General features: G+C 38.0%; 2 protein-coding genes across 5 annotated transcripts in view; one reads left to right on the top strand and one right to left on the bottom strand.

The window, feature by feature from the left end:
- Positions 1-3,180, bottom strand: part of LOC131187610 (RNA polymerase II-associated protein 1-like) — a 106,805-nt gene extending 103,625 nt beyond the window's left edge. Inside the window, exon 1 of one of the 4 annotated variants that reach the window (XM_058162052.1) lies at positions 2,627-3,180. In XM_058162052.1, coding sequence (XP_058018035.1) covers positions 2,627-3,180 — 554 coding nt within the window. Of the gene's footprint in view, positions 1-2,479 lie in introns of all 4 variants that reach the window. The other 3 variants (XM_058162049.1, XM_058162050.1, XM_058162051.1) reach the window with 3 other exon arrangements.
- TYRO3 (TYRO3 protein tyrosine kinase) overlaps positions 3,053-14,023 on the top strand; it is an 88,511-nt gene continuing 77,540 nt past the window's right edge. Inside the window, exon 1 of the mRNA XM_058162044.1 lies at positions 3,053-3,567. Coding sequence (XP_058018027.1) covers positions 3,474-3,567 — 94 coding nt within the window. The 5' untranslated portion in view covers positions 3,053-3,473. The remainder of the gene's footprint in view (positions 3,568-14,023) is intronic.

Raw genomic sequence — 14,023 nt, 5'->3', positions numbered from 1 at the left:
ATGGTCTCATCCCCAAATCCCCAAAACTTTAACCAAAGACCGTCTACTGTTGACCTCATCCCATTCTAAGAGGTCTGTAAGGGGTGTGCATAAGAGCACCAGCAGGTCTACCGTTCCTGTCCTAATGTTCCCTTTGGTTGTATTCAATTTGTGTGGTTATTTCATGCTTACACTTATATATATTATTACGTTTGACAAAATAAATAAATAAATAAAATAAATAAATATTAGGTAGACTATTTTTATTTATTTATTAAATTTTATTAAATTTACACAGGACTAAGGAGCCTAGGTTCAAGTCCACATTTAGTTTAATAATTTTGGGCCAGTCACTATATTTAGTCCATCCTAACTTATTTTATTGTAGAACTGGACTTGGAGTAAGAAATATTATGCAGCTGCCATGGTCTTGGAGCAAAATTGGGTTCAAAGAAGTCAGCTACACAAAATAAATAAAAACATCTGAACCATACATTATGAACATAATATACAATATTCATAATGAAGAATTTCCCACATTCACTTATTTCATTGGCCACATTAACAAGAGAAAGTGGGATTAAGGTAAACTGTCCAATGAATTATTTTTTATTTATTTTGTCAAGCATGTATAACAGATACACGATTATGCACGCCCCTTGTATGTAATTTGTATGTAATGCTTTGATTCCATGGAAAATACTCTGAGAAGAACGGCTAAGAAAAACTGAAAATAAAACCAACAACGACAACGACCTAACACATATAGATTTCACTGAAGACAATGTTGAAAAAGCTCTTCGCAAACTGAAACCATCCCTATATATAGGACCTGATGGACTATGTGCATACTTCTTAAAAAAGCTTTCCACTAATATAGCAGAACCTCTAAGCATAATCTTTGGAAAAGCCTTCAGGACCAGTTCCCTTCCCAAACTTTGGTCACTAGCCACGGTCATCCCTGTTTTCAAAAAAGGAGACCCCAGCTTAGTTGAAAATTACAGACCAATCTGTCTATGCTTCATCACCTGTAAAGTTATGGAATCTATCATCAACCAATCCATTATCCTCCACCTAGAAACAGACAATCTACTCTCTAATAAACAATTTGGTTTCAGAAAAAAATTATCATATAACTTACAACTTCTACACTGCAAAAACATATAGACTACAAATCTTGATCAAGGCAAAACAATAGATGCAATTTACATAGACTTTTGTAAAGCTTTTGACTCAGTGGTACATGACAAACTTCTCCTAAAACTAAAATTCTACGGCATCTCCGGACCCCTCCACAATTGGATAACAGCGTTCCTGTCAAACAGACAACAAGTGGTCAAAATAGGCAGTGCCCTATCAAATCCTGTTCCTGTCAATAGTGGCATTCCCCAAGGCAGTGTTCTTAGACCAACACTCTTCATATTACACATTAATGATCTCTGTGACCATATTAAAAGTAATTGTGTTCTTTTCGCTGACGATGTCAAACTATTTAACACTACCAACAATACAGCTACCTTTCAAAAAGACCTTGACTGTGTGTCAGAATGGTCAAAAACTTGGCAACTCCAAATCTCAACCAGCAAATGCTCTGTCTTACACATTGGAAAAAAGAATCTAAACACTAAATACAAACTCGATGGACATTACCTTACAGATGACCCCCACCCTGTTAAAGACCTTGGAGTTTTCATATCAAATGATCTAAGTGCCAAAGCCCACTGCAAAAAAGGCTTTAAGAGTTGTAAACCTAATCTTACGTAGCTTCTTCTCCCGAAACACTACACTACTAACCAGAGCTTATAAAACATTTGCTAGACCAATTCTTGAATACAGCTCGCCTGTCTGGAACCCATACCACATTTCAGACATCAATACAATTGAACGTGTCCAGAAATATTTTACAAGAAGAGTTCTCCACTCCTCTGAATACAACAAAATACCTTATGCCACCAGACTTGAAATCTTGGGTTTAGAAAACTTAGAACTCCACCGCCTTCGACAGGACCTGTGTTTAACTCAAGAATCATCTATTGCAATGTCCTTCCTGTTAAAGATTACTTCAGCTTCAATCACAACAATACAAGAGCAAACAATAGATTTAAACTTAATATTAACCGCTTCAATCTTGATTGCAGAAAATATGACTTCTGTAACAGAGTTATTAATACTTGGAACACACTACCTGACTCTGTGGTCTCTTCTCAAAATCCCCAAAGCTTTAACCAAAAACTGTCTACTATTGACCTCACCCCATTCCTAAGAGCATAAGAGCACAAAGGTGCCTACCGTTCCTGTCCTATTGTTTCCTTTCATTATAACCAATTAATATAGTTATTACATACTTATGCTCATATATATGCTTATACATTATATAGTTATTTTCATGCTTATGCTTATATATACTGTTGTGACTAAATAAATAAATAAATAAATAAATAAATAAATAAATAAATAAATGTATAATCTGTAAAAAAAAGAAAAAGGAAGAAGAAATTACATTCTCACTCTTGGATTTTTACAGGAAAATCCACACGGATGTTTTATGCTCTGTTAACATTATTTATTATTACTGATCTACTGGCTTCCTTCTATGGATGAAGATTGGTAATGGGTAGTCCTTTATTTGTCCGTGTCTGTCACAGACCTTTCTGTGCTTCTCTCTCTCTCGCTCTTTTCCAAATCACGACCTCTTTGATTTGGGATGAGCTGCTCCTCGAGTAGAAACTGCGGCTCGCTGACTAACCTGCGCGCAGAAAAAAGGTCGCACCCGCGCCTTCCCCTCTCCTTGAAAACGGGAGACCGCGTTGATTCTGCCGCAGGCCTGTTATTTTCCACTTCGCGGGGGAATAAAACAACAAAGTTCAGGAAAGCAATAGGATAAGCCGTCGACGGATTAATATTCATGAAGCCGGTGATGTCATGAGCAGGAGAGCTGTGGCCTCCTGAAAGCGCCATTTCCTGGAGGAGAAGCAAGAAGCCGATGCCAAGACTTGCAGAAGGAAGTCGCGGCGGCCGAAGGAGGGAGCTCCGCGCCGGGCCAAGCTCAACTCGGCGGGCTCGGCGGGTCCGATGAACTGCGTGCACTGCGGGAAGGAGGCCGGCAGGGGGGGACCTTCCCGACTTGGCGATCACAAGCTCCGGGAAAGGGAGCAGAGCCGTCGGCCGAGCCAGCGCTGGTGGGGTGCCTGGCGCTGCCATCTCCAGCCGCTTCTTCTTTTCCTGGCTTGCCGGGCGCGATCGCGTGGGCGCCGAGCCCCTCTTCGCGCCCAAACCGAGGGGGCGCGGACCTTCTCTTTCAAGGAAGGGGCGTCGTTGGTTTTCCTCTCCCTTCTTCCCCCGCTCCCGTATTGCTTTGCCGCCCGCCCGGTCTCCCTTTTCCCCTTTTCCTCCCCTTCCTTTCCTCCCCGACTTTGAATTTGTGGGGTCCGACGCGAGCCGAGCGCTTTGGAGGTCGCAAGGAGGATGGTGATAAAGATGATGAGGGGGAAGAGATGGAGATGAAGCAGACTATGCAGATGCGGGGACTCCTGTTGCTGTTGCCGGCACTATGGGCTCTGTTTTCGCGGGACTTCAGGGCTGTAACAGGTAAGGAGATTCCGCTCCGCCCGAGTTCCCTCTCGGCCAGGGGGACGGCAGCCGATTCTCGACTTGATTTTTTTTTTACCGGTTCTTATTTTTATTTATTTTATTTTATTTCTTGCCCCCTTTCACGCACTCCCACCCGCTTGATTTTACGTTTCCCAAGTGGGTGCGCTCCAGCTCCGAGTTTCTTGTTGGGCTATGACTATGGAGATTCTCGGGCATCCAGGTCGTGGTTGTCCCAAAGGAGCATTTTTTTCCGAGAGGCAACTGGACTTTCTGATTTTTCTTTGAAGACGTTTCGCTTCTCATCCAAGAAGCTTCTGAGCTGAAGAAGCTTCCTGGATGAGAAGCGAATCGTCTTCGAAGAAAAACCAGAAAGTCCAGTTGCCTCTCGGAAAAAAAAAACACCTTTGGGACATTGTTGGGCTATGGGTCACTCAATTCTGTCCTGCAACCGAGGAGGTGAAGCGGCACAACCGGGTCTGGGGTTGCTTTGGAGTGGGAGCCGTTCGCCTTCCGGCACTCCTGTTCCGATGTCCCTTCTTTTAAGGAAAAATAAATAAATAAACAAAGTAGAGTAAACTCCCATTGATAGTTTTCTTCTTCCTCCGAAGGGACTTCCAGGAGAAGATAAGGTCTCCCTGCTGTCCCGGTGTAAGCTGTAAGCGCAGTAGTTTACAATGATTTTCTCATCTATTGCCAGTGCTGTGAGATTGGCCTGCATCTTTTCCTCATTGGAGCTGAAACAAACGGCAAAATTTAAGGAAACTGTATTTCATTGTTTATCTTTTTTTTTAATCCCTGGTGTTGTTTTTGTTTTTATGATTATTTTGTAAGATGGTAGTGATTCCATGCCCATCTTTTTACACTGCCAAGTTGAACCAATAGTTTTGTATGCCAGGAATTTGACTCCGTTACCGGCTTTCCCAATTTTCCCATAACATTATTTGGAGAGTCCTTGGGACTTCACCGCTGTGGAGATCCTTCCTATTAAAGGCTTCCTAATTGGATGAATTGGTCCAGTTCTAAATGGAATGTCCAGTAAGAAGCCCTTATGGTCCCTGCAGAATGGCCTCATTATCTTTTTTAGAGGTTTTAAGTGAGGATTTGATTGGATTAGCACACTTGAAGGTTGAAAAAGTCACACTCTATGAGAACGCTCATTCACTGATATTTAGCATGAAATATATTTAAAGGTTTCTCCCTTAAAACCAGGCTCTGTCATCTGGTCAGGGTGGGTAATCTGTGACTTTCCAGTAGTTTGGAATAGTAATTCCAATTGTTGCATTAGTCCCCAGGATGCCTAGGGCTGTTGGAGTTGTAATTCATTAACATCTGGGATGCCATAGATCAGGGGTCTCCAACCTTGGCAACTTTAAGCCTGGAGGACTTTAACTCCCAGAATACAAAATTAAAGTTGCCAAGGTTGGGGACCCCTGCCATAGATTCCTCAGGCAGCTGTCCCAGGTATATGAAGTTGTGGATTGTAAAAGGGCAGTGATTTGTTTTTTATTGTATGTTTCCCTTCTGCTGGTATGGCAGAAGGGAAAGATACTTGTGGAGTTTTCTGTCCATGTACCAAAATAATGATGACTTCAGGCACTATGGCTGGCTAAGGTCCATGAAAAGGTTGCAAGCATGCTTTGGTGTTATATCTCAGGCAGCAAAATATCTATTAGAATAAGAATCATTGGCTATTTTAGTACTTGTTTATTGCGTCAACATCATAAACATATTTGAGGTCTTTGGCAGCTCTATTTATATTTCCATAATTGAATATTGGCTTGAGCTCTTGAACATAAGGGTAACCTTTTTCTCTCTGTGACTTTATCCCAAGCATTCATCTTTATGGAAAGACAAGAGGTTAACAAAACTGTTTAGTTCTTCTACAAGTGGTAATAAATATATCACTGACACAACCTTTTGTAGAATTTGAATAAATACGTCTGTACATGCCTCATTAATACTTTTGTGAAATACTGATAATGTTCTATCAAGATCCCTACTGAAATGTCACAAATGCACAAATAAATTGATTTTCCAATGAATCAGTAACATTTGTAAAATTCTTGAAATTAATATTTTGTTTTCTAACTTAGAGCAGGTTACAATTTGAAAGTCATTTATTTATGGAGCAGCTCTATTATTGTAATCCCTCACCCTCCCACTCTATCGGTGAATTATTGTAGTTTGAAACCATAAATGTTGTCACTGGGTCATGAACTAATAATTCCATGTGGGATCCATCTGTCACCAGTTTCCAAAGTTAGCTGGTTAGTTTGACTGACTGACTGAAGGCTGATGTCAGTATTGAGTCAAAATAATTTGTGGGTAGAAAATAAGAAGTGGACATAAATAGATAGAACAAAAAAAAAAATTAAAAAATCAATCTGAAAGGAAAACAGTATGCTGATTCTTTGACATAATTTAGGTTTGTGGGTCAGAAACCATCCTGGATATTTTCTTCTGGGAAAATGTTTTTGAGAATTAATGTGGATCTTATCTTACTTGCAGACTAAGATCATAGTATCTGGAAAGCATGTAAATCCTTCCATATCTATGGACTCTGTAACTGCAGTCCTCTGTTGTACCTCTTTTGGGTAGTACAATCTGTATAGTGGTTAAGGCATCGGGCTAGAAACCAGGAAACTGCGAGTTCTACTCCCACCTTAGAACGAAGCTGGCTGGGTGACTTTGGGCCAATCATTCTCTGTCAGCATAACCTGCTTTACAGGATTGTTGTGCAGAAAATAGGAGGAGGAAGGAGCATTGTATGTATTTGCTGATTTGAGTGATCTATAAATATAACTTGAGTGTGTCCTGTTTGGGTGGGGGCTTGGTTGTGCCAAACAGGACACACCCCCAGCCAATCAGAGCATAAAAAAACCCCATCCAATCAAAGCACAGCCAAGCTCCCACCCAATCAGTTCAAACCCCCACTAACAGTTAAAAAGGAAGAAACAGCTGCAATCACACATTGCTCCCAGAAGCACGAAGCTGAAGCCTGAAGATGATGAATGAGACTTCGTCGAAACGTCGCCAAGACACTTCCAATTTACGTGGGAGAAGACCCGAATAACCAAAGACCTACATACAAACACCCGCGAAAACCTCAGAAAACACACACACATACACACACACACATATATATATGTATATATATATATAAATATATAAATATATATATTGCATTCTTTGCAATATATTTATATATTGCAAAGAATGCAATATATAAAGGCGACAAAGAATGCAATGACGAAACAGTTAAAGCAAACCTCTTCAACATATTCTTTGTCTCAGTTTTTGTTAACAGCGATGACACATATCCGACATTCCCAAATAGAATAGAATAGAATAGAATTTTTTATTGGCCAAGTGTGATTAGACTCTCAAGGAATTTGTCTTGGTGCATATGCTCTCAGTGTGCATAAAAGAAAAGATACGTTCATCAAGGTACAACATTTACAATACAATTGATGGTCAATATATCAATATAAATTATAAGGATTGCCAGCAACAAAGTTACAGTCATACAGTCATAAGTGGAAGGAGATTGGTGATGGGAACGATGAGAAGATTAATAGTAGTGCAGATTTAGTAAATAGTTTGACAGTGTTGAAGGAATTATTTGTTTAGCAGAGTGATGGCCTTCGGGAAAAAACTGTTCTTGTGTCTAGTTGTTCTGGTGTGCAGTGCTCTATAGCGTCGTTTTGAGGGTAGGAGTTGAAACAGTTTATGTCCTGGATGTGAGGGATCTGTAAATATTTTCACGGCCCTCTTCTTGATTCGTGCAGTATACAGGTCCTCAATGGAAGGCAGATTGGTAGCAATTATTTTTTCTGCAGTTCTAATTATCCTCTGAAGTCTCTGTCTTTCTTGTCGGGTTGCAGAACCAAACCAGACAGTTATAGAGGTGCAAATGACAGACTCAATAATTCCTCTGTAGAACTGAATCAGCAGCTCCTTGCAGAAGATAATGTTGGAAAAGCTCTTCATAACTTGAAAACATCGCTATCTATTGGACCCGATGGACTATGTGCATACTTCTTAAAAAAACTTTCCACTAATATAGCAGAACCCCTAAGCATAATCTTTGATAAAGCTTTCACGACCAGTTCCCTTCCCAAACTTTGGTCACTAGCCACAGTCATCCCAATCTTCAAAAAAGGAAACCCCAGCTTAGTTGAAAATTACAGACCAATCTCTCTGTGCTGCATCACCTGCAAAGTTATGGAATCAATCATCAACCAATCCATTACCTTCCACTTAGAAACAAACAACCTACTCTCTAATAAACAATTTGGTTTCAGGAAAAAATTATCATGTAACTTACAACTTCTCCACTGTAAAAACATATGGACTACAAATCTTGATCAAGGCAAAACAATAGATGCAATCTACATAGACTTCTGCAAAGCTTTTGACTCAGTAGTACATGATAAGCTTCTCCTAAAACTAAAATCCTATGGCATTTCAGGACCCCTTAACAAATGGATATCTACTTTTCTGTCTAACAGACAACAAGTGGTCAAAATTGACAATGCTCTATCAAACCCTGGTCCTGTCAAGTGTGGCGTTCCTCAAGGCAGTGTCCTTGGACCAACACTCTTCATACTATACATAAATGATCTTTGTGACCATATCTCAAGTAATTGTGTTCTCTTTGCTGACGGTGTCAAACTATTTAACACCACCGACAATACATCTACTATTCAAAAAGACCTTGATCATCTAACCACTTAGTCTAAAACTTGGCAACTCCAAATCTCAACCAGCAAATGCTCAGTCTTACATATTGGAAAAAAGAACCCAAACACTAAGTACATACTTGATGGACATTATCTTACAGATGACCCCCACCCTGTTAAAGACCTTGGAGTTTTCATATCAAATGATCTAAGTGCCAAAGCCCACTGCAACTACATAGCAAAAAAGGCTCTAAGAGTTGTAAACCTAATCTTGCGTAGCTTCTTTTCCAAAAACACTACACTACTAACCAGAGCATATAAAACATTTGCTAGACCAATTCTAGAATACAGCTCGCCTGTCTGGAACTCTCACCACATTTCTGACATCAATACAATTGAACGTGTCCAGAAATATTTTACAAGAAGAGTTCTTCACTCCTCTGAAAACAACAAAATACCTTATCCCACCAGACTTGAAATCCTAGGCTTAGAAAACTTAGAACTCCGTCGCCTTCGACAAGACCTAAGTTTAACTCATAGAATCATCTATTGTAATGTCCTTCCTGTTAAAGACTACTTCAGCTTTAATTGCAATAATACAAGAGCAACCAATAGATTTAAACTTAATGTTAACCACTTTAATCTAGATTGCAGAAAATATGACTTCTGTAACAGAATCATCAGTGCTTGGAACACTTTACCTGACTCTGTGGTCTCTTCCCATAATCCCAAAAGCTTTAACCAAAAACTTTCTACTATTGACCTCACCCCATTCCTAAGAGGACCATAAGGGGCGTGCATAAGAGCACAAATGTGCCTACCGTTCCTGTCCTATTGTTTTTCTTTTTTCTTTATATATATATATATATATATATATATATATATATATATATATATATATATATATATATATATATATATATATATATATATATATATATCTACATAGACTTCTGCAAAGCTTTTGACTCAGTAGTACATGAGAAGCTTCTCCTAAAACTAAAATCCTATGGCATTTCAGGACCCCTTAACAAATGGATATCTGCTTTTCTGTCTAACAGACAACAAGTGGTCAAAATTGACAATGCTCTATCAAACCCTGGTCCTGTCAAGTGTGGCGTTCCTCAAGGCAGTGTCCTTGGACCAACACTCTTCATACTATACATAAATGATCTTTGTGACCATATCTCAAGTAATTGTGTTCTCTTTGCTGACAGTGTCAAACTATTTAACACCACCGACAATACATCTACCATTCAAAAAGACCTTGATCATCTAACCACTTAGTCTAAAACTTGGCAACTCCAAATCTCAACCAGCAAATGCTCAGTCTTACATATTGGAAAAAAGAACCCAAAGACTAAGTACATACTTGATGGACATTATCTTACAGATGACCCCCACCCTGTTAAAGACCTTGGAGTTTTCATATCAAATGATCTAAGTGCCAAAGCCCACTGCAACTACATAACAAAAAAGGCTCTAAGAGTTGTAAACCTAATCTTGCGTAGCTTCTTTTCCAAAAACACTACACTACTAACCAGAGCATATAAAACATTTGCTAGACCAATTCTAGAATACAGCTCGCCTGTCTGGAACTCTCACCACATTTCTGACATCAATACAATTGAACGTGTCCAGAAATATTTTACAAGAAGAGTTCTTCACTCCTCTGAAAACAACAAAATACCTTATCCCACCAGACTTGAAATCCTAGGCTTAGAAAACTTAGAACTCCGTCGCCTTTGACAAGACCTAAGTTTAACTCATAGAATCATCTATTGTAATGTCCTTCCTGTTAAAGACTACTTCAGCTTTAATTGCAATAATACAAGAGCAACCAATAGATTTAAACTTAATGTTAACCGCTTTAATCTAGATTGCAGAAAATATGACTTCTGTAACAGAATCATCAGTGCTTGGAACACTTTACCTGACTCTGTGGTCTCTTCCCATAATCCCAAAAGCTTTAACCAAAAACTTTCTACTATTGACCTCACCCCATTCCTAAGAGGACCATAAGGGACGTGCATAAGAGCACAAATGTGCCTACCGTTCCTGTCCTATTGTTTTTCTTTTTATTTATTTTATATATATATATATATATATATATATATATATATATATATATATATATATATATATATATATATATATATATATATATATATATATATATAGGTCTTTGGTTGTTCGGGTTTTCTCCGTGTAAGATTGAAGTGTCTTGGCGACGTTTCGAAGTCTCATTCGTCATCTTCAGGCTTCAGCTTCGTGCTTCTGGGAGCAATGTGTGATCGCAGCTGTTTCTTCCTTTTAACTGCTAGTGGGGTTTGAACTGATTGGGTGGGAGCTTGGCTGTGCTCTGATTGGATGGGGTTTTCTGTGCTCTGATTGGCTGGGGTGTGTCCTGTGTTGGTGGGGCTTGGTTGTGCTCAGTCACAACCCGAACAACCAAAGACCTACATACAAACACCGTGAAAACCTCAGAAAACAAATATATATATATATATATATATATATATATATATATATATATATATATATATATATATATATATATACTTATACCTCCTTATATTTCTTCATATATATGTTTATATACTATATAATATTTTTGTGTGATGCTTATGTATATTGTTGAGACAAAATAAATAAATAAATAAATAAATATGATAGATAGATGATAGAAAATAAATAAGAAAGAAAAGAGAAAGAAAGAAAGAAAGAAAGAAAGAAAGAAAGAAAGAAAGAAAGAAAGAAAGAAAGAAAAATTAATTAAGAGTCACCACAAGAGCATGTTGAAAATGCTGAGATTTTTCAGGTTCCTCTAAATGTTCCTTTAGTTTTGGACTAGGAAGTGTCCATCAGTTTTAGTTGCCACTGATAATGTGTGAGGTTACCAAATACTCTCACTATACAAGCAGGCTGATTATTTTACACCTGTAGCATGGAGTCATCAACTTTGAAACTCTTTCCAAGTCAGCTTTCCCCAACCTGGTATACCACCGATGTATTTTCAGAATTCTGGGAATTATATTTGCAATAAAGCACGAGGACCTAAGTTAAAGATATCTGTTCCACATTCAAGCAAACCTACATTGTGGTCTTATATATCTGGCACCTAAGACAATGGGAATTAGGGGAATATTCCTCTGATAGACATACACTTCCGTTTCCTTTTCTCCTTAAGAATCTTAATACTTGTTAGCAGTAAAGAATGTTTGCCAAAGCAGAAAGTTAATATGCTACACTGCAAAGATATCTAGAAGGACTTGGTAGTTAATTGTTACACCTAGGTGATAGCTGCGTAAGTAAACTGAAATTTCTTGCCTAATTTGAAAGAGAATAGTGGTTTTACTGGGTGATTTAGACCAATAGGAAGAGTGAAACTGGTAGAGAGTTCATAGCGTTGTGCAATTTCTTTTGTGTATTTCTCATACCCACACACCCAACTGTTTAGGGAGTTTTTATTTGGTTAAATAGAATTAAAGGTCAAGGTGCTCCTTCAATGCAAAAGAATTTTAAGTACTTCTAATTGAGCAACTTCTTATTTCTATAATTTTTATACTATTATGATACCTTGTTGACCATGCTTCAGTTAAGCAACAGTTCTGTGTGCATACTTGCACTCATATGAATGAATGCTGTGCTTTCCCATAGAAAACATATACTTGCCCTATGATTTTTCCAAAATTTTCCAAAATTACCTATGCCTTAATACTATTTGTTTCCCATAATTAAAAGCCAAAAATATACTGTATTTTTCTTTTTTTCCTTTTTTTAAATTCTTTGTGCAGGGCTCTCCTTCAAATGTGAAATGCACTTTGCTTACTTAAGATTTCAGCAAGAATGGTATCTTAAATCTGAAGTTGTCTGCAAGGATAGCTCTATTTGTCTATGATTATTTACTTTAGCAAGTGGATTACTGAAAAGCCAAGCAGTTTTGCTATTACTAAATATTGCCTTTATTTCCTAAGGCTGTCATTTTATAAAGCCCATTTTTTGTATCTATGGCATGGTCACAGAGCGACTAGCAGAAACTCTATTGCTCAGAAGGATGCACACTGAGAGGGAGGATGTTTTCTGCCACATGCCCACATGCACAAACACACGTAATTTAATCTCATTTGTTGAATTAAATAATAAGGGGTTAGATCATGTTTCTGAGTGTGTGATTAATTCCTTAGCCCAGCTACAAAAAAGTGCTGTGTCTAAACGTAGTGTATTTTGCCAGCTTCACTGCTCTTAGCAATTTACTTAAGGTAAACAAACAACAAAGAAAACATTACAAAGAAAATGGCATGGGAACTACTAGTTTTACTCGCTGTTAAGCCAGTAGAAATCCATAATAGAGCAAATGCTTTTATTCTGCAGAGGTTTCTTAGTTACACAAATGTGGTTTTCTTTATTTTTATGTACACTGAGAGCATATGCACCAAGACAAATTCCTTTGTCCAAGGTGTCCAATCACACTTGGCCAATGAAAAATTCTATTCTATTCTATTCTATTCTATTCTATTCTATTCTATTCTATTCTATTCTATTCTAATGTATTTATATTACATACCAATATACTTTAAGCAATTTAGAAAACTACAGTAAAATAACATAAAGCAATATAAGAAACAAAATGCAAATATGAACTGAAAAAAAGAGCAAAACTGGCTGCAATATAAAACAACTTCAGCAAAAATGTTCTGTACAGTAGTTGGAAATTTTTGACAGAATGTGCTATATACGTTGCTGCTAGATATGTTGCTGCTGCACACATCGCCCTCAGCAGCTAAAATGTAGTTTATCCCTCCCTCCCTCTCTCCCTCCCTACCTCCAATACACTAACTTTCAATCTGTTTGGCAATCAAAGAGTCTTACAACTGAAAAGAAAATTCTAGTTCAAATATAAACAAACCAATAAAAGCCAGTCAAAACAGTTAATATTGATTAAGTTAAAATTTCAATATTGGTTAAATAGAAATGTTTAAATAAATGCTTGATGGAAGAGATTATTACTTCCTATAGAAGAGAATATATGTATTGTAACTCAGGGTTGAGTCCTTGGTATTCTCTGAACTTGGTTGTTTGCTTGCAGACATTTCATTACCCAGCTAGGTAACATCATCAGTGCCAATGAGTGTGGTGTTTGCTCCCTGTTTATATACAGTAGCTTGCCCTTCCATTTTATGGGGAGGGGGTTTGATTTCTCCTTGGTAGGTCCTTTTTTGGGTGTTGACTGCTGGAGAGGATCTGGAGAACACAGTCACTCTAGCAGCCAACACCCAAAAGAGCAAGGATTAACACCAGGCAAAACAATCAAGCAGAAAACAATACTCTAATCAAAGGGGGAGTGGGGATTTTGGGGTTTTGTATACAATGAATTTTAAATATTGTAAGTCACTCGGAGTCACCATGTTTGAATTGGGTGACCAATGACCATGTAAATTTGTTTAATTAAGGAGAGAATCCCCATCAATATTGGCAAGGCAAGCATTTTCTTAGATCACCTCCCTCTTGATAATTTGAATTGGATTTTTTTTTTGTTTAAAGTTTTGGAAGATATGAATGTACGAGACAAGTTTATGTAAATTTATAAATTTGCAAATGACACCAATATGAGGGGAATAGCCAATACTTTAGAAGATAGGCTCAAGATCCAGAAGGATCTTGACAGACTTGAACACTGGACCCTTTCTAGCAAAATGCAATTCAGTGGGGAGAAATGTAAAGTTTCACAGTTAGGCAAGAAAAACCAAAGGTACAGATATAGTGCGTGA

The sequence above is a fragment of the Ahaetulla prasina genome, chromosome 1 (genome assembly GCF_028640845.1).
Source record: "Ahaetulla prasina isolate Xishuangbanna chromosome 1, ASM2864084v1, whole genome shotgun sequence".
In the NCBI taxonomy this organism is placed as follows: domain Eukaryota; kingdom Metazoa; phylum Chordata; class Lepidosauria; order Squamata; family Colubridae; genus Ahaetulla; species Ahaetulla prasina.
Note: the sequence above shows the minus strand (reverse complement) of the source record. Positions and strands in the feature narration are given on the sequence as shown.